The sequence below is a fragment of the Anneissia japonica genome, unplaced genomic scaffold, assembly GCF_011630105.1.
Source record: "Anneissia japonica isolate Jap-2015-1 unplaced genomic scaffold, ASM1163010v1 scaffold288014_len389662_cov180, whole genome shotgun sequence".
NCBI lineage: Eukaryota > Metazoa > Echinodermata > Crinoidea > Comatulida > Comatulidae > Anneissia > Anneissia japonica.
Window position 1 is genome coordinate 113,866 of NW_022737244.1, and position 22,609 is coordinate 136,474.

The 22,609-nt window shown below is 34.0% G+C and overlaps 1 protein-coding gene across 3 annotated transcripts in view; it reads left to right on the plus strand.

Annotated features, from left to right (window-relative positions):
• The window catches only part of LOC117117271 (doublecortin domain-containing protein 2-like), a 30,434-nt gene extending 13,554 nt beyond the window's left edge, over window positions 1-16,880 (plus strand). The window contains exons 3-11 of one of the 3 annotated variants that reach the window (XM_033261525.1): window positions 7,093-7,172; window positions 7,582-7,716; window positions 7,832-7,984; window positions 8,770-8,809; window positions 9,459-9,636; window positions 11,236-11,567; window positions 12,368-12,393; window positions 13,231-13,258; window positions 16,386-16,499. In XM_033261525.1, the coding sequence (XP_033117416.1) occupies window positions 7,093-7,172; window positions 7,582-7,716; window positions 7,832-7,984; window positions 8,770-8,809; window positions 9,459-9,636; window positions 11,236-11,567; window positions 12,368-12,376 (927 nt within the window). In that variant the 3' untranslated portion in view covers window positions 12,377-12,393; window positions 13,231-13,258; window positions 16,386-16,499. Of the gene's footprint in view, window positions 1-7,092; window positions 7,173-7,581; window positions 7,717-7,831; window positions 7,985-8,769; window positions 8,810-9,458; window positions 9,637-11,235; window positions 11,568-12,367; window positions 12,394-13,230; window positions 13,259-16,385 lie in introns of all 3 variants that reach the window. The other 2 variants (XM_033261524.1, XM_033261526.1) reach the window with 2 other exon arrangements.
• Window positions 16,881-22,609: the final 5,729 nt, after the last annotated feature.

A 22,609-nucleotide genomic window follows, 5' to 3' on the forward strand; every position in this document is an offset into this window, starting at 1 on the left:
CTGGGTGTTTACCCAAAATATTACAAATAATTTCTGAAAACCAGACTAATGAGACTACTTCGATGCTGTTGTTAGCATTGTTGAAGTACGTTGTTGCCAGCCAGAAGATGATAATGGTGGTACAATACAACAAAGCTGACTTAGATGCCTACGTTACGTAATCGTGTCCTTGTAATCCGAGCCAACTTTACCGTTAAGCAAGTTAATTTACCGTTATTCTAGTAAAGTTAAGTCACGTGACTTAATTCCTTTAACTAGCTATAATTGAGTGGTTCACGTCGAACTTTTAACTAGTTAAGTGGATGTATATCTAGATAAAAGTTCGACGTGAACCAAGCTATTGCATTAAAAGGTATTGTGTCATATAACTTTGTAATAATATATTTTTTTAATACAGTGAAACACATTTTTAGTAAACTTAATTTCTTTCATGGAGTGTGTATTGCTCTTCTAACAATAATGATAATAGTAATAGATGAAATTATATAGCAGAAATAAATGAGGAATTATAGTTCTTTACTTTTAACTAAATTATTTTCTGGAGAAAAGTCTTAGTTATAAAAATATTATGTACTTCAACTATTGAATAATTAGTAATGGTACAAGAACTACAGTACTTAATGCAATTAAAGGCACTCTGTCATATAACCTAAGTAATAATATATTTTTTGCTGCGAAGCAGCCAGTTCATATTCTTCACAGCAATTTGACCTCTGAAAGGTCATTGTTTGTCAAAAAACAGGCGCCTAAGACGACTGAAAAGCGGAGTTTCCTTCTTTCGTTCTGCCGGGTAAAATCAATTACTTTAGGCGACGTTTGTAGACTAACCTACTCGTACCAATGTCCGCATGTCGCGCTAGCCAGGCCTAGACTAGCTAGGATGGTAGGCCTAGCCTTGAAGGGACGAAGGTCCCAATGAAAAACGTCGCTCCTTGATAGCTAACATTGTCTATTTACATCACAATAATTCATTATTAGACCTATAGTTTTTTTGAATTGTACTCCACAAATCTCAGCCGATACCTCGCATAACTCGTTAACGTCTCGTATCTATTGTCGTGACGTCATGGCTCGCTGGCTCACAAATTGGCTCGCACTTTGGCAACATTCTTTGGCAGTCAACTCGCCCCTGGAAAAACCCGCCCTTGGAAACTTGCCCCATAAAAAAAATGTACACTTCCTAGACCATGCAGTCTTCAAAATAAAAATTGTAACCTTTGGTAATTAACTACATTTTCCACATACATAGACATTTTTGAAACTTTATCTAAAAAAAACCTAAACCATAATTCACCACTATAAACACTTTTTGACAAAAATGAAAAATTACGACTTTGTTACCCAATGAGAAGTGTTCTAATATAGACAATGGGTCGTGTCTCATATTATTTGTTATATTTTTATTATTCATTATTTTCACTTGATTCGCATAAATAATTTTGTTCGAAGAACATTTATATGCAGTTGTACTTCGCAGCACTTCACTTGCAATTTGCAATTTCTAGTTTACTTTAATACAGTGAAACACATTTTTATTATTAAACTTAATTTCTTTCATGGAGTGTGCATTGCTCTTCTAATTTAACAATAATGATAATACCTGTAGTATACATGAAATTATATGGCAGAAACAAGCGAGGAATTATAGTTCTTTACTTTTAACTAAATTATTTTCTGGAGAAAATATTTTGCATTGAATAAATTACAACCAGGATTTGATGCAACAACTACTCAGATAAATTAGTTTGGCTCTTAGGTACAGGTTAGGGCCTGAAGTGTTAAACTAGTCCATTTAAAATATATTAAATCCAACCTTACAGTACTACAGAGGTCAGATCTATCATTTTATGGTCATTGTTGTGCAACTAGTGTTATATGTTTCCAAGGTGACCATATCTTGTCAGTATTTACACTCTTTCTATAATGGCAGCTATTTAGATAACATTATCAGTCATGTAATTATTTTAGAAAAAGTTATCATTGATATATTTAGTAATTCTTCCATGTATTATTATATTTGTAAATTAATCTTAAAAAGTATTGGCAATTCAATTTTGATTATGATTTTGATAATCTGTTTATTTAAACCTATTGTCATAATAGGTCCAAAGTCTGTATGTGAAAAAAAAAAATTGTTTCAATAAGACTAGAAGACTTTCCATTGTAATATTTCAAGTGGGGTGATATTTGCATATTTTTCTCCCAGTTTTCAACTACTACTAGTTATCCATTACTTTTTGACTGTATATAGTAAATCATATTCCAAAGACTTTGGTATGTGTGCTAAATAAATGTATGGTAATGCAGTACCAAAGAACATACAAGAACACACACACTTGCTACAAATCATTGAAATTTCTAAAAAAAAATAGATTATTGGGACTAATAATAGCATTCCAACCCCCTGTAATAAAGAAATCCAGAAATGACCATTTAGTAAGTGGGGTTGTGCATTAAAGGTAGAAGAATAACCCATAACTTGCAGCGTCATTGTGCTAAATTGCGTATGGGCGTGGTCTGTGACTACCTAGCATAGGCGCTTCATGGTAGTTACATGTTCACATCATTCCACAACGACAGGGGCTGAAATGAACCATAAAATTGGGGTAAGCTCCTACTCTTCCGAAAGATGCAATGGGTTCTTTAAATTGCACATGAGCCAGATGTATACACTGGACCTCCATTTTAAGTCTTTATCCGAGAAGACTTGGTTCTACCAATCGAACCATGGGCGAGGAGTGACTGGAACCAGCGTCGACGTTGAGGCTTTAGCTAGCGGCGCCCCTGCCTTACCGCTCGGCCACTCAACTCGCAAAAGTGTACCTGCCACAAACATGCATGTTTTGGGTATGTTTGGGTATGTTTACTAGTGCTATACTTATTTTGCCCATAGGCTCTGTTTTCTTGTTTTACAGGTTCTGATTTCAGGTTCAAAATGTTTTCAAGCTTAGAAAATTATTATTTACAGCAGTATATTACGGTATCATTGTCACACCTACAAAAGGGTACAGATAAGATATGTTGGTTTTCTTATTTAAATAAATGAAAAATTCATTTGACATTATACCTCAGCCTCAATTTGTTCTTAATTTTTAAGCAGATTCACCCTCGATGTTTTGTAAAAAAAAGTGTCTTGTGCTCGTATAATTCTTCTTTTTTTCTTTCTTTTTTTTTTGAAAATATCAGAGATTTGTATGAAGTTTTTGTTGTATGTACTTTGGTAGTAAACATTGACCAATCCAAAAGTTGGCTTTAATTATACCTTTCTCATCCCTCCCCCGCCCCCTTGCATTTTAAATGATAATTTTGCCTCCACTTTATTTACCTAAGCCACTAAATAATACAAGCACTTGTTAAACACATGAGATTTCTTTCCTGTTAAACCACTAATTTATTAAGTCGACAGATCAAGTATTACTTTCCATTTGTGACTTTGTCAACATGAATATCTATGATTGCATTAAATATCTAGGGTTAACACCAATTAGTTGCTTTGAATCTCTAAAGAAGCATGTTTACCCAGAAAATGGCAGCTGGTTCAAATATTGCTCACTAGTTAGATTAAATAAACATCCAAATGGATTCTGTCAATAAGGTAGCCGTAGCAGGTGAGAGTATCTAGTTGCCTAGCCACCGAATAATGATTACTTCAGCGCTCAAATGTGGCCAGGTTATTTGATGATTTTGTGAATGTTCACAGATTTGTAGTATACTGTCTGGAAAAAAAAAAATCTTATCTGATTCGGGTACATTTAGTAATACTGTACATTGAACTATATACATTTTTGAAACACTGATTATATGTAAATGACATTCTTAATGACCAAGTCCATAGAAAAGTGGTCATTGTTGGTTGTATATTGTTTTGCATTGTTTTATTTGCTAACAAGCAATTGTTAATAAAATAATAAGTAAGGCATATCAACATTTTTTGAAAAGAAATAATATTTGAAAGGTTTACATTTTTATATCACTTTAAAAAATTAAAATGGAATGAACAAATTGATGAAACAATTTTTTTTTTAAATAACAAATCAATTTGTTATGTGGCCTTTAGTGAATTTAATATCATTAAAATTAAATGACTATTGATATACAATCTGAACATAAAGCAATAGTATAAAAATATTATATTTTCCTAAATAAACATTCTATAACCAGTTTTAAGATATAGACTATATTAAATTGTATGTACTGTACAATGTACGAAGGTGTGGATTTTTCCATTCAAATGGTTTGGGGCGAGTTACAGTCACATAAGACCAGCAAAATGGTAATGGTGAAGATGCTGTTGTAAATAATTATGAGAATATGTATTGATGATGTTGATTATGCAAATTATGAAGGTATTGTGGTCCATTTTGACAATAAGAAAATACTTCTTGGGTATCATTTTCTAAAGTTATGAATCAATATTAATAATATAATGTTATACAGTCGCCCATTTTCGCTTATTAAAAAATGTAACTGATCATTTTTTTAATGATCAGTTACATTTTTCTTTGAATCTCATTTAAACCAGCCAATTTTGTTGGGGGTGTATGTGGTCACAAAAACAATATGTTACTGTAGGATAACAAAATCATTCAAAATGAAAACAATGCAGGGAAACTTTGTACTGTAGACTACTGTAGGACCAGTAGGATCTACAGAGCTGACTTGAAGGTTAAGATGCTTTATTTTCCAATCCCATATGGAAGCCATGTCCTTTATGTCTTCCCATAAAAGAAGGTTTGGAATTCTACGCATTTGAATAAGAACAGAGTACAAGCCACTTGACCAAGACACCCACTGGCTTTTAGCTTTTATATCCGCATACTTCTTCATTAAATCTTAATTACACCTAACTTTTAAGTAAGTCATGCACGTAACAAAAGGACATGTAAGCTGCCTTAAGTAGTATTTGCCTGTCAGAGGAAGTAAACAACCACTTCAGGTCAACGTTTAATCGTTAATGTTTGCTTGTTAACATGGGAATTTATGAATTAAAAACTATTACAGGTTGCAACATTTCTATCACTGTTAAGTACCCGTAGGGGAACCTGTTGTTTTCCCCTCTCCCACTATCTGTAATTTGTAGATTCTAAAATCAATAAAATAAGACTTTGAAGTAACTAAATTGTCATTGCTTTTGGGTTTTTTACCCCTGGACCCTCTGGGAGGTTCTGGGTGGCCCTTTCCCTACTTGCACCCCTATCATGTATACTAGGCATATTTGTACATTTTCATGTATAGTACTGTATTCTAGAACTCCATAACTGCATTATTGAGGGCTATGCTTTAATCTATAGAAGCTGTGCATTGTTGAATGGCACGGTTGCAGTGTTGGTATTGCTGAGTATTGATTTGCCAGTCTTAAGAAACAAAACACCATTAACCAATGAGCTGATCTGATTCACCTACTTTAATTTTAATCCTGTTTAAATTATTCACGAAGCAACACAAATGATATGATTATTAATTATGACAGTTGCTGTTGTTAAGGACATCACCATCTACTAAGTGCCACATTATACTTACTATCATTTATTATTTTGAAAAAAAAAATTAATTAATTAAAAAAAATGTGGTTTGTTTTCAATTAATTTTCTTTATGGAAAAGTAAAATGTTTAAATGTAAAAAGTGTGAATAAATAGATTAGTTGCTAAAACAAGAAACGAATATTTTTATGATAAGAAAGTTATGATAAATCTACAGTGTCAATTTGCAACTATTCTTAAAAAAAATAATGAATCTATTCTTAAAAAAATAATGAATGTATTGTCAGAATGATTATATCTGGACACAAGTGTTGGTAATGCTATCAGTAAAAAAAAATGGTGAATACAATTTAGCCAATTGCACAGTCAGAATTCTCCAGTTTTCAATTCTTTGTCTTTTCAATTGAATTTTCTTCTCTTCCTTCAGCTGTACTTTTCAAAATTATTTATGTGCTATTTAATATTATACTCACTCACTGACTTAAGCATATACGTGCTAACAACCATCAAAATGAATACAATTATATACAGTGCTCCAAATCAATTATTTATTAGAAGGTGCTTATTAATAATGTGTCAACAGTGTCCTTTTTATAAAGATGTACTCTTGACATATCATCGTTCATATCACAAAGTAACAAAATTAAAGTAGATTGTGTTTGTTTGTGACAACAAAAAAAACGTGTTAAAATATGCACTGTTTTTGTTACAGCTTTTTTCTGGTAAAGAATACAAAAGTGCTTGACAACCAATACACGCTTGTTTTGATACTGTACGCTTACATTTTATTTTCACAAACTAAACACTAATCTATTTTGATTGTGTTAGTCCGTGGTGTGAGTGATGATATATCTACTAATAATCAAAACAAGATAATAGACTGAATAATCAGGTATTAAATAAGTCAGCATTTTTTAGCTTCTGAAATAATAATGAAATACTACTGTAGTGTTGGCCGAGTAATTTTAGTGATATTTGTGAGGTGGTATATTATTAGCAATGTTTTTAGTTAATTCACCATAAAAAATGATGTCCACTGTTTCTATATCTGTCTTATTAAAATTTGAATTTGTGCAGGGAAAGTATTTTATAATTACACCAGATACTTGAGGTCACAACACAAAAGAAATATTATAAATTTTCAGGTTTAAATCAATGAATATATTATGTAAATGCATATGGCCAGCTCTGAGAATACAGTAAGCTATTACTTTTAGAGTATTGTACATGTTAATTTAAGCCTTTTTTTCATTTAATGTTTTTTCTGCTAAGCACATAGAAGGTGTCCTATATTCTGTTGAACCATATTTCTATTATTGTTGTTATTGTTTTCTTTGCGATCATCCCCATTGCCACCGTACTCACTCATATTCATAATTTGTTTTTATTGTAAATATTATGTTAGAATCTGTTTATATAAAATGTTGATATAAAGTATCCAAGTATTCTAATTAATACTTGGAAGAATTTTATTTAGACTTTCTAATTAATGTTTCTTTAGACCAAATATTTTACTTTATTTATTATTACAGTACATGATGTTTTATCCATGAAATATTTTAAAAGGTTTTTTTATCAAATATTATTTTTTTATTTATTTTTTTTTTGCAGGCTATACATCCCGTTACTCATAGTAGAATACGCCGGTCAGCTAGAATTCGCCATGTTCCCGTGGGAACAAAAACTATATAGTAAGAGACCTCCACATTGAATCAGAGATTATAATAAATAATATTTCTTATAATAATAACAATATCTTATACCTTGTTTGATTGAATGATGGAAATTATTTTTGCCCAGCATCCAGATGTCAGTACGCCCAGTATTTAATTAATCATCAAAATAGTATTTATCTTACAATTTTGACAGTCATAGACTGCTGTTTCCGCGTATTGTATGGTGGGGTTGAGGTATGTGTCGACCCCGGCTGGTTGGGGAATCCTTGGCACCGACACTGACTACAGCTGTCTGTTAAGCTGCTATGTTGATAAATTCATAGGAATTGTACTCAAATCATGATAGTAAGATATTTGAACCATATTTTAATTTTTTTATGTAATAACATTTTTGTTTATTTCCCTTCTCATCACCCATCTCTAGTGTGTACAGAAATGGCGATGATAAAGAGTTACCTCTTAGGATGTTACTGAGGTACAGAGTGTTACAGAACTTTGAGACTGTCTTGACAGAGATAAACAGCAGAGTTAACTTGTTAAACGGACTTGCAATTAGAAGGTTAGAATGCATTGTATCTCAGATATATATTTCATTAAACGCTATTTTGGTTTCTTTTAAATAATTTTAAGCTATGATGATTATCATTAATTTTGCTTTACTGCAACTTCTGTAGGCTATACAAGATGAACGGTGAGCGAGTTTCAGAATGCTCTCAAATCGAGACGGAAAGTAAATACGTAGCAGCAGGTGGGGAACGGTTCAAAAAGGTTGCATACGGCCAATGGGAGCCTTCGGCTGTATTATCACCAAGACATGTCAAGAAGAAGTAAGTGCATTCAGGTAGCATTCAAGTGGTCAAGCGGTCAGGCAGGGGCACCTCTAACTACAGCTTTAACATCGGCGCTGGTTCGAACTGCTTCTCTCATAGGGTTCTGTTGGTAGAACCAAGTCTTCTCATATAAGGATTTTAAAATGACGCTGCGAGCTATTCGGTATTCTCCTACCTTTATTTAAGGAGATAAATTAATATAACTTGATATGCTGTAATTTGGCATAAGGATTTAAACAAAAATTTATGAATGGCACTGAAATATAATATATTAATCCAACTGTCTTTATCAAGCATTTGATCTCATCCAAATTTGTATAATTTTATCATTGTGGATAAGAATAATAATTTCAAAGATGATGGTATTGATAAAGAAAATCCAAATTTCAAGTCTAAACATTTTACCCCTGCTTCGAACAGGGGCCTAGGCACTAGCTCCATGGTCCCAGCTAGTGTGATATGGCTACCCACTCAGGTTTGCACCCCTTAGTTTAGTGCTTCATGTCAATTTTTATTACATCATTCAAGTACTAACTGTTTTGTTTTCATGTATGTAGTACCATGGAGAAAATAAAATAGGAAAAAAAAAAAATCTATTTTATTTTCTCCATGGTAGTACTGTAGCTGTGATATACAATACAGATTCAAAGATGCAGTGTGATATACTATATATAACACCTAATATCACATGTGGTGTTTATGCACAATAATCAATGTCAATTGTGTCTTAATTATCAATCGTGAATGTGCTCAGATGTAATTAATTTTGTTTGTATTTTTAGACCCCTGCCACCTATCAAAGCAAAGCCTCCTCCACAAAAGGTAATTAAGTATGTTTACATGGATTCAAGTAGTTTGATCAAACGAATGAGTACAATGTATTGTTGAGGCTTCTGCGTGCACAAGTGCATTTGTTAAGGTCGTTCTGTACCACAGATGTCATTAGCATAAGTACACAGTGAGTTCTAATAGTCGTACATGTAACTGAGGTCTTTACGTGGATTCAAAATGATGTGTAAATGCGATACAGTTACTCTGCATACAGCAGATATGTACACACATAAGAATAGCTGAGTGACTGTAATGTGAAATCAAATACAAGTCAATTTAATCATATTCACACCTTTCTCATAAAGGATGCTGTCTGTGTACAAATTAATTTATTATTTTAAAGAATCAAATAAATTAATAGCTTCCAATCTATAATATCATATATCAAAATAAGTCAGTTTACAGACTTCACTAAGAAAATTTTTAAACTGATCATCAGCCAAGGGCCTACACAGCGAATATTAGGCACGGTATTATGCATTGTCCATTGGCAATGAAATATTTTCTTTGCTCTAACCTTCAAATGAAAGGTATTAGTGTAATATTAAGAAAAATTAATATATGAACCATAAACACAACTGAATTTATTATTTCACTGTCAAAGTTTCATAATTTTTTAAACTCATAATTCTATTTGTAGTCTTCCCCTCCTGCAAAAACCAAACCTTCACCCGTCAAAAAAGAAAAACCGGAAAAGAAAAAGAAGAAGCGTGTGGAAAAGTCACCAGAACAGAAAGAAGCTGATAGCGTATTCCACCACAAACCCACGACAGTTAAACGAAGCAGGGAAAAGGACCAGCATCTCAATTATGATGATGGTGAATATAAATTAATGATTACATTAATAATTAGCATCCATTGTTTTTGTGTTGACATCCTTTTAGGCGATTGGTCCCTAGTTCAAATATATTACTGATCTCCTTGTGTTTCTGCTAAACAACTTTGCAATAGCACATTGTCTTTCAAGTGAGACGTTTTAGTTATTGGTCCTACGTTTGCAATATTCAGTTAATTATGAAAGGATTATTTTAAATAGGATTTAAGGTAATCAGGAATAATTACCTTTTAAACATTATTATATTGAAGGTTATCCTCATTAGCATCCAGTATTTTTATATTGAAGATTACTTAGTTCAAATATTACTGCTCTCTGTGTGTGTTTCTGATGAACAACATTCAATAGCACACTGTCTTTCAAGTGAGACATTTTAGCTGTTGGTCCTACATTTGCAGCATTCAGTCAGTTATGAAATTATTATTTTAAATAGAATTTTAGGTAATGAGGCATACAGTAATTACCTTTAAACATTTTTATATTGAAGGTTATCGTTAAAATACTTGATGGGTCTAATGATATAAATGCTGGAGACAAAACTGTAGCTTCTTGATCAAAGATGCTAGGAAGAATAGAACAAGATAGAATTCATGCATAACATAGCGAAGCGGAAATACGTCATAGCTTTTATGCATCCCTGACGAATGTTATGCCCTTCTCTTTTCCTATAAAAATAAAAATTAGATGACGATTTACCGCAATGCATAAGTTTATCCACAGCTGGGATAAACAAACGTTAGCATTTTGGTATTACAGTTTTTTGTTGTGGAGAGTTCTGTCTTGTGTTTCTAGAATCTTTGGTTAAGATGCTCACCTTCCAATCCAAAGGTCTTGGGTTCAAATCTGGCGACACAAGGGATTTCTTTTAAAGCATCATCAAGAAATTCCATTCTGTAATTGGAGAGTGTACTTTCTGTTAGATGTAAATAGAGACAAAAAAACTTTATTGCATTAGCTGTTCCACAGAACAAATAAAATATTCTTATTCTTATTAGGATGAAGTATGTACTTTCCTGTAATTATCTTGTATCATTCAGTAGGTGCTGGAGGGCAATGGATTTTTTTTTTCAGCATATCTCGATGTATTCTTCCATGCCTGTCAAGTTTAATTACCCCTTGTTAAAACAACTATTTGTTGTGAGAATATTTAGAATAACATGAGTGCCTATAGTTACATCCCAGGGCGGTTTCATTCAGTCGATCCCTCCATTAGTTTTTGTAATTAATTTCATAGTTGCAGTTGATAGGCAGCTTAGAACGCTTAGTATGACTGTGATACTATACTGTACCTACAGTTAGACCAAATTGCCAACAGTCTAGTATTTTTTAGTATGTGATCAGTTCCTGTTAAATTTATCCTGTGATCACTTCCTGTCTTTATTTGCCTCTCCAAAGAGCAGAGCTTTGGGAAGGCTATTATTACTCATATTCTTCTTCATGAAGTTTAGTGGTTGTAGTAAATTCATTGTTACCATACTAACTACGTAATCATGCTTATTAATTAAATTTAAAAAAAAGAATCATTCTTAACAGTTTCGGTTTAATAAAAAATAATACAGTTTGTCTTTTGTCTTGTTTATAGATCCTAATGCAGTTTTCAAGGCTAAGGAAGAAAACTCGGAGACTGAAGGTGCAAGGGAAGTTGCAGACACGAAAGAGACAGCAGTTGATCTTCCAATTGATCAAATTGCAGCTGAAGAAGTTGACGAAGACATAGGTGGAGAGGACCTGCCAACAAATCAAGAATCAAAGTCGCCAGAAAGGGAGAAGTCACCGGTACCGTTTGCCAATGACTCGCCAAGACGTAAATCTCCTCCCAATAACCACCAGCAGTTGTCATCGAAATTGGATGATACGATTCGTGATGATTATCCTGAAGAGAACAGTCCAAATCGTCACTCACCAAAAGATGAGGTAATGCACATGAACATCATCACTCATATTACATTGTCATGCTTCTCACCTATCACATGATCACATCACATGATCATGTCATCTTGTACCTTATATAGAAGCATGTGCAAGCCATTTACAAGTTAGTGTGAATTATTAACAAATAAACCCTCCCATGCCCTTGAACATGTATAACGATGCATAGAATAGTCATTCACCTGAACATGTATGATACAGTAATATTATGAAGAATGAATGCCCTTGGTACAATGTATGAAAATAATTATTGGAAATACATTTGGAAAGTACAATTAATAGTGGATTTACATTTTATTAATCTGAGTTGGTTATTCATATCATTGTATCATAATTGCAAATATAAACTTGCATTTCAACACAGCAAGCAGGCACTCAGCCTTCTAGGTTAACCACTTTTACCAATCCCATGGTTCTTATTAATCATTTTGTGCTGACTGCCAAATGAATGAAATTATAGTAAAAAGGGGTTTCCAAAGAAGCCATAAATGCATTTGACACTTAGTCTTAAATTAAAGATTTGAGTATAATTAATACAGATGAATTTTAATCTGGATTACAATATAAAAAGCTTTTCCAATTTATTGTATAAATTAAAAATGATGATACATATTTTAAATTGTATAATTAAGATTGGTATCACATGATTTAGTAGGATATCAAAAACCGATTTCCAAACCATATGCCACTTGGTTATCAACCATACTGCCTTAATACAGACATTAACTTTGCATATTTTCATGACAAGTCGCTCAACCACTATCTTAAATATAATTTTATTTCAGTTGAAATAATGAGTGTGTCGTGAGTGGTAAGTTTATGTAGTAACAATGACCTAGTTTCCAAAGCAAGACTTTTCTATACCTTGATTCTCAACGCAGACACTTGATTATTTCAAATAAAAATGGTTAGTGCTCCTGCTATTGTAAAAATAAATATATTTATTTATTTTTACCATGTGGAAGACTAGCCAGGAAGTGTTAAAATGTGAATTTTGTGAGAAGTAAAAGTACCGGTCAACCACAGAAAACATAGAATGTAGTTATAGAGGGGGAATTAAAAGAGACACTCAAAAGTACCAATGGGGAGCTGCCATCCATAACATCCCAGCCAACCAACGCACTTGTGGAAACGGTCGTTAAACGCAAGTGATTATCATGCCTGCCACCACCTTAAAATCCCTCAGTACAAAATCTGTATTAGTAATGGTAATATATTTGTTCCGAGCCTTCCTGGCTTTTATTAAGACTCTGACAGTACTCAGACCATGGATCATGCCTGGAAAAAATATAAAAATTTAAAATAATGAACAAACAAGTCATTCTATATTCCTTCCTGATAATAAAGATTTTTTTTTCAACATGAGAAAAAAAAAATTCATTTTTTCTGCCCTCATGAAATAGAGTTCAAGGTATAAAAAAAATTCTTGATTGAAGTAATAATAGATTGCACATGCATGAAACTGTTTTACCTTTAGTCACTATAACAACTCCCTTGTTGAACTATTATAGTATATGCTCATTTAATTTTAAATGGTAGTACAGATACTATTAACAGCTATCATATTACATCTTTTGTTAAAACCATTATTTATAGTTCTTTATTTCATCTCAACTTCATCTTTCTTCTTTTGTTTGCATGCACTTAGCCTACTTTATTGACAGAGAAGGATTACGGTAAGTTTCCATAGTAACACATCCCAAATATTTGAGGTGTCGTGACATAATGAGTCTTGTGGTACCAAACATGAAAAATGAGTTATTAATAAACAGATAGATGACATTATAAGCTATTATTTTCTTGGTTGAGTATAACCAAAGCAATATCATTTTCAAATGTCTGAAAACATCTTTAGAGCCCTGGTATTCAAACCTTTTGATATGGCTACCTTCATCGACCCACCATTCGTCAAATAACTTTTTCTTAAAATTTGTTATTAAACGTCTAAATGGTTAAAGGGTCAGTCGCTATATATTATTATCAGAGAAGGAATGAAATTCTTAATGCAGTATGTTATTATATTGCGACCAGTTAAAGAGCTGGATTCGTTGTAAACAACTAACATTTAAAAATGTATTATGTTTGATGCTAAATTATACTTCAGAGTCCTTACACATTACTGTTTAGTAAGGAGCAACAGGTGGAGATGTAAAATAGTAGGAAAAACAACACTCAACTTAATTGCAGCACTTTTCAATGATACTTTAACATTCAGCCCATGATTGCGCCCAGATTTGCTTGACGGGGGCCAATGTCGGTGATGGTTGTGTGGACAGGCCTCGAAAGCTCAAACAATTTAGGATTTTGAAATGCACTGACATAATCAAATTTAGGGTCACCCAAATTATTATTCACCACTTGCCGGTGTTGAACGCCAAACGAAAGTTAACACCTGGATTTTTGCTAAAATGGGAAATCTTATCATATAATTGACATACTGTATAACAAGCCTCAAGTGTAAAAATATTTTATTTCATATAATGTCCAGCAACTTTGTTGGCGACCTTAATTGGCTCACAACCAAATAGTTTGAACAATGACTTTTAACTGTTAAATGTCCTTGGTTTAAATAACAAGGCATTTAGGTGTATGATTCAATGATTTTTTTGTCAAAATATAACTTTCTTGATTACCTGTATATCATATTGACCTGGCATACAAGACTCATTTTGTCATGACACCTCAAATTATAACAGTGTAAGCTATCTCATTATTATAATGTCAAAGTGTATAAACAGATATTCCACGCTGGTTACACAACATGTATGGTCACAAACAATAAATATTAATAGAAGAATTTCACTTGATTGTGTTTGTCCTATGTATGAATATTAAATTTCTTTTTCATCAACCAAAATTGTTTTCATCTGGTTTTCTTAAAATAAATAATAAGTTTATTTTTGATCAACCATAATATATTTGGTTGATCAAAAATAAAATGTTCATAATAAATATGCTCTGTGATTGGCTGGATAATTTGTATATATATTCCTTGACCTTTGACTTAGAAATGTGATGTTGAAACTTAATTTAATGTTTTTGAATGTTGCACAAGCTATTAATGTGTACTTATATGACGATGAAACACTTTACATAATTTTAAGAATATAGCAAGCAAGGTAGACTAACAATTACTAACGAACTTGTTGCATTAACCATTCTCGTTTTTTAAATGTTATATTCTTATAAAGGTTGTATCTCAATACAGTATACATCCTTGTTGCATTAACATTAAATTGTGCGTAAATAGTGATTCTTTTCCCTTGCACATGTGTACATTCCATCGTATGGTGCATTTTTGGCCTGGTTGCTGTATCAAGTTAGCTGATTCATCCGCTATATATAAGAAAGCAGCTTCGCTTAGACAGCTAAACTACTCATATCATCTGTCATCTTCGCTGTGGTGCTTGTTTTTTGTGTTCAATATTTATGTAGTTTATTATATTTACTGTCAAATTATTTTTTTTTCTCTGTTAGTTTATTTGAAAATAAAATTATCTTGTAAGACGTGTTTGATCCCTAGTGTTTCAAATCCATTGCTGCTCTTCTTGTGTTTCAGCTTGCAAATACCATCAGTCGCAGTGCCAGCGGGGGACAGCAGGGGCTTAAGCCCCCCCCCCAATCGGAGAGAGCTCGTCGGGCAGTCGGACTAAAAAAAAAATATAAAAATAGGCCCACGCCAAGCCAACACATGCCTGTCACAATCTGAGAATGTCATTTCTGGCAATCCAGAGGTTCCTCTCCTTTAAAAAATCTCATTTGGGAGGGGAACACCCTCTAAAACCCTTCCCCCAGCTTTTGCCTATGAGCTCAAGTCCCCCTGTCAGACAGCTCAGCCCCCTCCCCCCAGAAAATATACACTAGAGCCGCCACTGCGTACCATCTTTCGAATCAGATGTGTATCCGTTGGTTTTGTGTGATGTCCTTTGAAGTTTAGTCTTTAAAGTGTACTTTAAAAACGGCCATTTACTTTTCTAAAAAAAAGAGCAAGTGATTGTCTCCTGGTCATTTCCCCGCCAGAAGCACCCCACTGGAAAAAGATCTTTCAACTTTAATGGATTATCTGGATGTGTTTCTAAAAAGTGCAATTTAATCCCTATTTGATGATACACTGAGGCATTTAAAATAAAGTAAACCAAAAATATACTTTATTAAATTCTACATAATCTTACAAAAAGTCTCAGTTCCACTAAACATTTAGTGATTACCTTGAACATGTTTTTATTTTGTTGTAAATTTTTCTGCCCTACTAGTTCGTGATGAAAAGTATTATTTCAATTTTGCTTTGTTTCTCAGGTTAATGTTCTCTATGTAAGTTTTTTTTTTTTTTTGTGGATTGTTTAAGAGAGGTCATCATTTTGAATCTCTAGTACTCTACTACTTAGGCTATGTTCTCACACGGCTGCTAACAGTTAGCAAGATCCGGATCCTGCTAACAGTTAGCTGCCGTGCGTCCATACGAGAAAATCCCGATCCGGATACCAAAAATATGATGATCGAATGACTGGCCAATAAGAAACTGGATATTGTAAATGCGTACATGTGATTGGTTAATGATAAAAACGCGCTCAACTTGCTAACCGATAGCGCTTGCTAACCGTTAGCGGTATCCGGATACAGCTAACGGTTAGCGCTAACCGATCGGGCGTTCTCACGTTAGCTCCCGATCCGGATACTAGGGCTCTCGTGAGAACCAGGCTTGTGTCTTTTTAGGATGCGTTTTGAATTTCAGCTGTCATTAAAATAATACTAATTCGAGCTCTAATACTATTTCATATATGTTGTTTTTTTTTCTTTCTTTAGGTAATGATGAAGCTCCAGCAGATGAAATCGAAGAATTCAACACCAACAACAATTCAGGAAACGCCCAACAGTCCACCGATGGAGAAAGCCACAGAGAGAAAGACACCGCCCAATCAAACAAGTTTGGCAGGGAGACCTTCAACGAATCCAGAGCCTCCAACATCTCCAGTCCAAACCAAGACGCTGCCAAGAAACAGTTCCACACTGACCCCACCACCCCTCAAAACCACTATCCAGAAAACGCCGACCCCACCACCCCTGAAAACCACTCTCCAGAAAACGCCGACCCCACCACCCCTGAAAACCACTCTCCAGAAGACGCCGACCCCACCACCAAAGACAACCACACCAACCAAGACGACCAGCCCACTGAACGAACAGGAGACAACTCCCCTGCCAGACGGGACTCCAAAACTGACAGAGAGCAACCCTCTACTCAGGGAATTGACCCAAACGCTTAGCACTTCACAAGAGAATGAAATCTATGACTTTGATGTCACAAAATCCGACCCCACCACCCCTGAAAACCACTCTCCAGAAGACGCCGACCCCACCACCAAAGACAACCACACCAACCAAGACGACCAGCCCACTGAACGAACAGGAGACAACTCCCCTGCCAGACGGGACTCCAAAACTGACAGAGAGCAACCCTCTACTCAGGGAATTGACCCAAACGCTTAGCACTTCACAAGAGAATGAAATCTATGACTTTGATGTCACAAAATCACAGATTTTAAATGATACTAATAATGAAATATTAACTAATATACAAGATGTTTTTAAAGATGAAGTTTTATCATCATAACTTCTTTAAAAATAAAAGAAGTTTCACTCACTATCCTAACAAAAAAAAAAAAGAAATTAATGAAAAGTTGATTATATGGCAGACTGTATTTCTGCATTGTAAATTGTGAATATTATTGTAAATAAGAAACCTAAAGCTTAGTGGTATTGTCTTTGTAATTTTAATTGAGTCTTTTCATTTGTTGCCTTGGGGGAAAGAAAATTGAAGACCATTTTATCCTTCAAAATAATTATTTGTTTGTCCATTACGTGCTGTCTGCTTCTATTTTGAATTTCCTCAATTATAATCCTCATTATTGATTGTATGCCTTGAATTTAAAATTGATCTGCTAGTTGAAATATATTAAAGTGCATTGTAAACCCCACCTTTTAGAATAATATTTATCATATAATATAATGGTCTATTTTTAAATACAACAGAGTTAATTTCCTGGTGACCTGAAATCATTAGCCTAGCACATCATACCAGTATATGTTTTGTATGCTCTATATGCATATCAAATCAGAATGCCGATATATATATATATATATATATACAGTATATATAAATTAAAATATAGCAACAAGCTACAGCTATAATCTGAGTGAGCAGGAAATGGATAGGGAGTTGCGTGTACTATCACAATCACAAAAACATTATGTCTCCAGCATGTGAAATGTAATGTAATAATTTGAAGGTAGAATCTTCTACTATTCAGATACCTTGAATATTTTGATGCCATACCATCATTCCAATGTTCCTTTATATAATATTAATAATTCAGTTGAGTTGAACAGCAGCTTGCTTTTGACTAATTACAGGTGAAGACTCCACTCCTGTTCATTCCAAGATCGAAGACGAAATGTTTCTTCTCTCAGAATAGAGCCTGTCTCTTATACACATCTAGATGTGTATAAGAGACAGGAGCTCGTCGGGCAGTCGGACTAAAAAAAAAAATAGGCCTATTGAAATGAAATGATTGTTTATTTGAGTTGAGTTGAGTTTGAGGGTATAGTAGAATTGTATTTTATCAACTTCAAAAGTATTTTTCAAGTCTGAGACTGAGGGTGTGTTGGGGCGAGAATGGGAAAAATTTATATAGGGTTCTACTTACCGGTAAAACCTAAGGTATTATGCAAATACAGTAATGAGTTTCTACCAAGTTTCCCTGGACCATGGTGTCACCCCACCCCAATTAAGAAACAGACATTGACTTTGGTCCACTGCATAATGTTGTTGTCTCAAAACCAAGTAATGAAATTTACTGAAGAACTACAACAATAATAAAGTATACATTGCAAACTCCCAATAAATCGCAGATGTACATTTTGGGCATATAAACCATAAACCAACTTTATTCATATGACAATATTCATTTGACAATTGTAGTTTAAAAACAGAAAAATACTACCACTGTTAAACAAATAAGCTGTGGTGCCACAATAATATGCATGTGGAGGACTATGTATTGACAATCTGGATTCTATGCTAGCCCTCAGTTGAAATAATTTATTCTATCGAACTTTTAAGTTTTGTTTTTGGAAATAAACTGTAATAGCAGGGACCATGAAAATTTAAACAGACTTTACTTCTGCCTTGTGGCGCATATTGAAACAATCAAAGGGGATTAAGTGATAAAAAATGCTGCCTGCTGCTAATGCATACTGCTTTTGTTCCTCCAAAACATTGCACTTTGCAGCGTTGCATTATCAGCGGACATCAGCAGGCGGTCAACGTTTAACACCCATTCGGGATAGAACTGGAAATGGCCATTTCCAGATTTATTATAGACGCCACAAAATCCTCGGCCGAGTGCCATTACGGGCCATCCAGAGGTCCCTAATTTTTTTAAATCTCATTAGGGAGGGGGAACCTGGAAAACATTTTTCCCCATCTATATTTTGAAATTCCAAAATTATATTTTTATTATAGTTACTTTCATTGCTATTTGTATGTTGTTACTGTAGAATATTTCTACTTCTATTATTACATACTATGTTCATTATTGTAGTTGTTTTCATGTGTAATACTGTACAAGCAGATATTAAAACATGAATCATTAATATTGCCACTCAATATATTTTCTAAAAAGCTGCATGATTTTACTAAAATGATTTACCCACCTTGATACTATGTTTTGCAATCCCTTGTTTTCAATGTCACTCAAAGTAATAGGTTCACATTTTCACAGAATAACTTTGGAATTTATATGCCATGTTGTATGTGATTGGTAATTGATTTATGACATTTTCATTCTCTAAAGGAAATAATAATGGCACTTACTAAAACATGAAAATGTGCTGATTGGTAGTTTATGTTATAGGTTCCTTTTTGCATTCTGTTCATTATAAGCTCTGTCAATTTTTATGTCATAAGTATCATTGCTTTGATGATATCATGCCATACCCATATTAGGCTTGCCATCCCAAAACCAGCATTCTGTCTCTAAATGTTAAAGAGAGTAATTAGCATATTTGAATGTAACAGTATTGTATACTTCAGTACACAGAAGCCGTAATACTTTTATTCACTTTGGCAATAGTAAGTCGATTCCAGTAAATGACCCATCATTTTTAAAGTTCATAATGTGGAGAGTATGAATATTAAAAAGTCAATTTTCATTTTTTGGTCACTGATAGTGTTTTTGGGAAGAAGCCTCATATATGATGATACATACCCACTGATGATAATACAGTATAATGAGAGCGTTCCTTATGGGTATATTTCAGTTGACAATATGGGTAAAACACAGGTATTTGTCACATAAAAATTAATAGTGTGAATAGATTTTTAGGCTAAATTGACTAAATGTTCCTTGCCCCCCCCCTCCCATATCTATTTGGGGGGGGGGAAGGGGCTGTTTTAAAGTGTTGATAAGACAAGTTCAGCTTTATGTACAAGTGGTTCACACTGAAAATCAACAGTGATGATTGGTGTCGGTGTAGCATGCAAAATTGCTATATTCCAAGCTTCATGACTCGCTGTGTGAGGCAAAACAAGGGAACCTTGTCTTCTCCATGTAACATAAAGCTAAAGCTTAACCGCCATTGCGACTTGACTTAACAGTTAAACTGACATCAGTTGGCTGCTGGCAACTGTGAGATGTGCAACATGAGCGCTTAGCTTAATGGACAAGAAACCTTTATTTTTTTATTTTTTTTTGGCCTTATGAAATACAGTATGATGTGTCTCAGGCTGTATTAGGTCTGGTTTCACTTACATATCTATCCTTCAATTAAAACAGTCAATGAAATGCTGTACATAGCTTCAGTAGTTACATTATTAAGTAGGTCAGTTATTTTCATAAGATTAGTTCATAATTCTTATATGAGTAGTGTTATATAAATATTTACTTCTTTAAAAATCTAATTCAGGTATAAACATAATGTTATTAAAGTCTTCAAATTGCCCAATGACAAGCTATCTTCAATTAAAATACAAATGTGAATTTACATGTGTGAAATCCTAGGGGGAGGTATATGATAGTAAAAATGTTAAAGATGGGTGTAAATGTGTGCTCTATTTGTTGAATGTATTATACATTTGTTGTGTTGTTACTATCAAAATTATATGTATGTAATAAATTACTAAGTGTGTGTTCAACTATAAAATTTGTTCCTTTATCGACTCTTGGTATTTCATACTCTCCATTCACAAGCAGCCAGGAATTTGTTTTCTGCATTTGGGGGGGGGGGGATGGGAATATGATTATAATTTATATAGCTCACGTATCAACTTCATAATGAAGGCGCATTTTTGGCTCGTCATGTGATACATAATCAATCAATTCACTGACAAATTTATATTTATTAAAATTCACCTTGTACCAGGCATTTAGATTATACAGTAGCTGTTAGTACAAGGGCAATTTCTATGTTACTGGCAATTATATCTAGGTACTGGGAGCTAAAAAATGTCACATTCCCGCACCCCCATCTAAATTGTTGAAAGTCAAAAAATCACACTCGAATGAAAAAAACAACTCGAATCACCTTATTTTGCGAGCTAGTGACTCTCATAATCAGCGACCCCATCAGCCCCCTTCCCCATTTCAAGAATCCTAGGTAAGCCACTGAGCAATTTTAATGTAACGACTTCAGTAAACATTCTGAAGTTGATATGCCTATAGAAACTTGCAAGAGAATTCAGATCACCAGGACAAAAATAGGTTTCTTTTTTGTCCACGTTTAATAGAGGGCGCCATAATACTTTTGTAATTTTTAGTTGACGAAAAAGTAGGCCTATAAAGATATACTGTACTTTCCTTTTTAAACTGTCCGGTAAATAATTTAAAGACTTCCTACTTGAAAGTTTGTAAATCAGATAAAACTGAATTGGAAGTTCGAAATGGAAGGAATACAAAACAATCCAGTGTTTTCTGGATGTCTTGATAACCGTACTAACCTGCAATGGTTGTATATTATAAACAAGTCCCAGGGAAAGAACAACTTTCAAACAACTAAAATACGTACAGTACTTCACATCAAAAACAAAGTATGAGAAATCGTAGTCCATTAAAAAAAGAAAAGAAATATGCCTATTGTAAAGCGCGGCAAACTACCGCAGTAAGTGTTTTTAACCACTTCATTGTTTTAGTTTCCCCCTATGGATACTTCTAAGCTCCTATATATATATATATATAAAGTTTATCTGCGTCTGTTTTTTCCAACTTCTTGCTGAGTTAGAAGATGGGAAAAAAAACAGCGGACGTAGGCATGAACTTTCTTAAAAATTGCAGAAATTTCAGGCGTTTTCCCTAAATTCATTGCATTTGAATTACCTAACGTGAGTCAAAATGATGCATGGGCCTATGCCATAAGAAGCCGAATTTTAAAGAGCCAAACCAACACGAGATGCAACGAACGAGCATCTACTAAGCTGACACTTGACACGATATCCAGGAGCATCAAAACTTAATCCAATAATCCAGCTATACACATTACACAAAGCAATGTAGACAAATACGGTACATGAAGAGAGTCATTGAAAAGCATGAGGCCACATTATCCAGAATGACCAAAAACGCGAGGATAACTCATGACACAAACGACACAGTCACTAAAGCCGGGCACTCGCTACGCCGTACGGCGGTCGCACGACGAATCCAACTCCGCTCCCTGTGAGCGCTAGACGACGCGACGCCGTCTGCTGATTGTCGGTGGCAGTCTGAACGGATCGTCATTAAATCCGTAGCGTTCTTTATAGAATCGCGTCGACGACGACCGGCTTAACATCTCCGAGTCGTACACGCCTACATCAGGACAATTACTGAACCTACTGAAAAACGGATTATGATTTTCTGTTCGAACAGGAAACTCAGCAAGAAGGTTGAAAAGCAGACGCAGACATAAACTTTCTTGAAAATTGCAGAATTTTAATACATTTTAGTCGCATGAATGAGAAATACATGTCAATACAATCCGAAAAAAATTGTAAG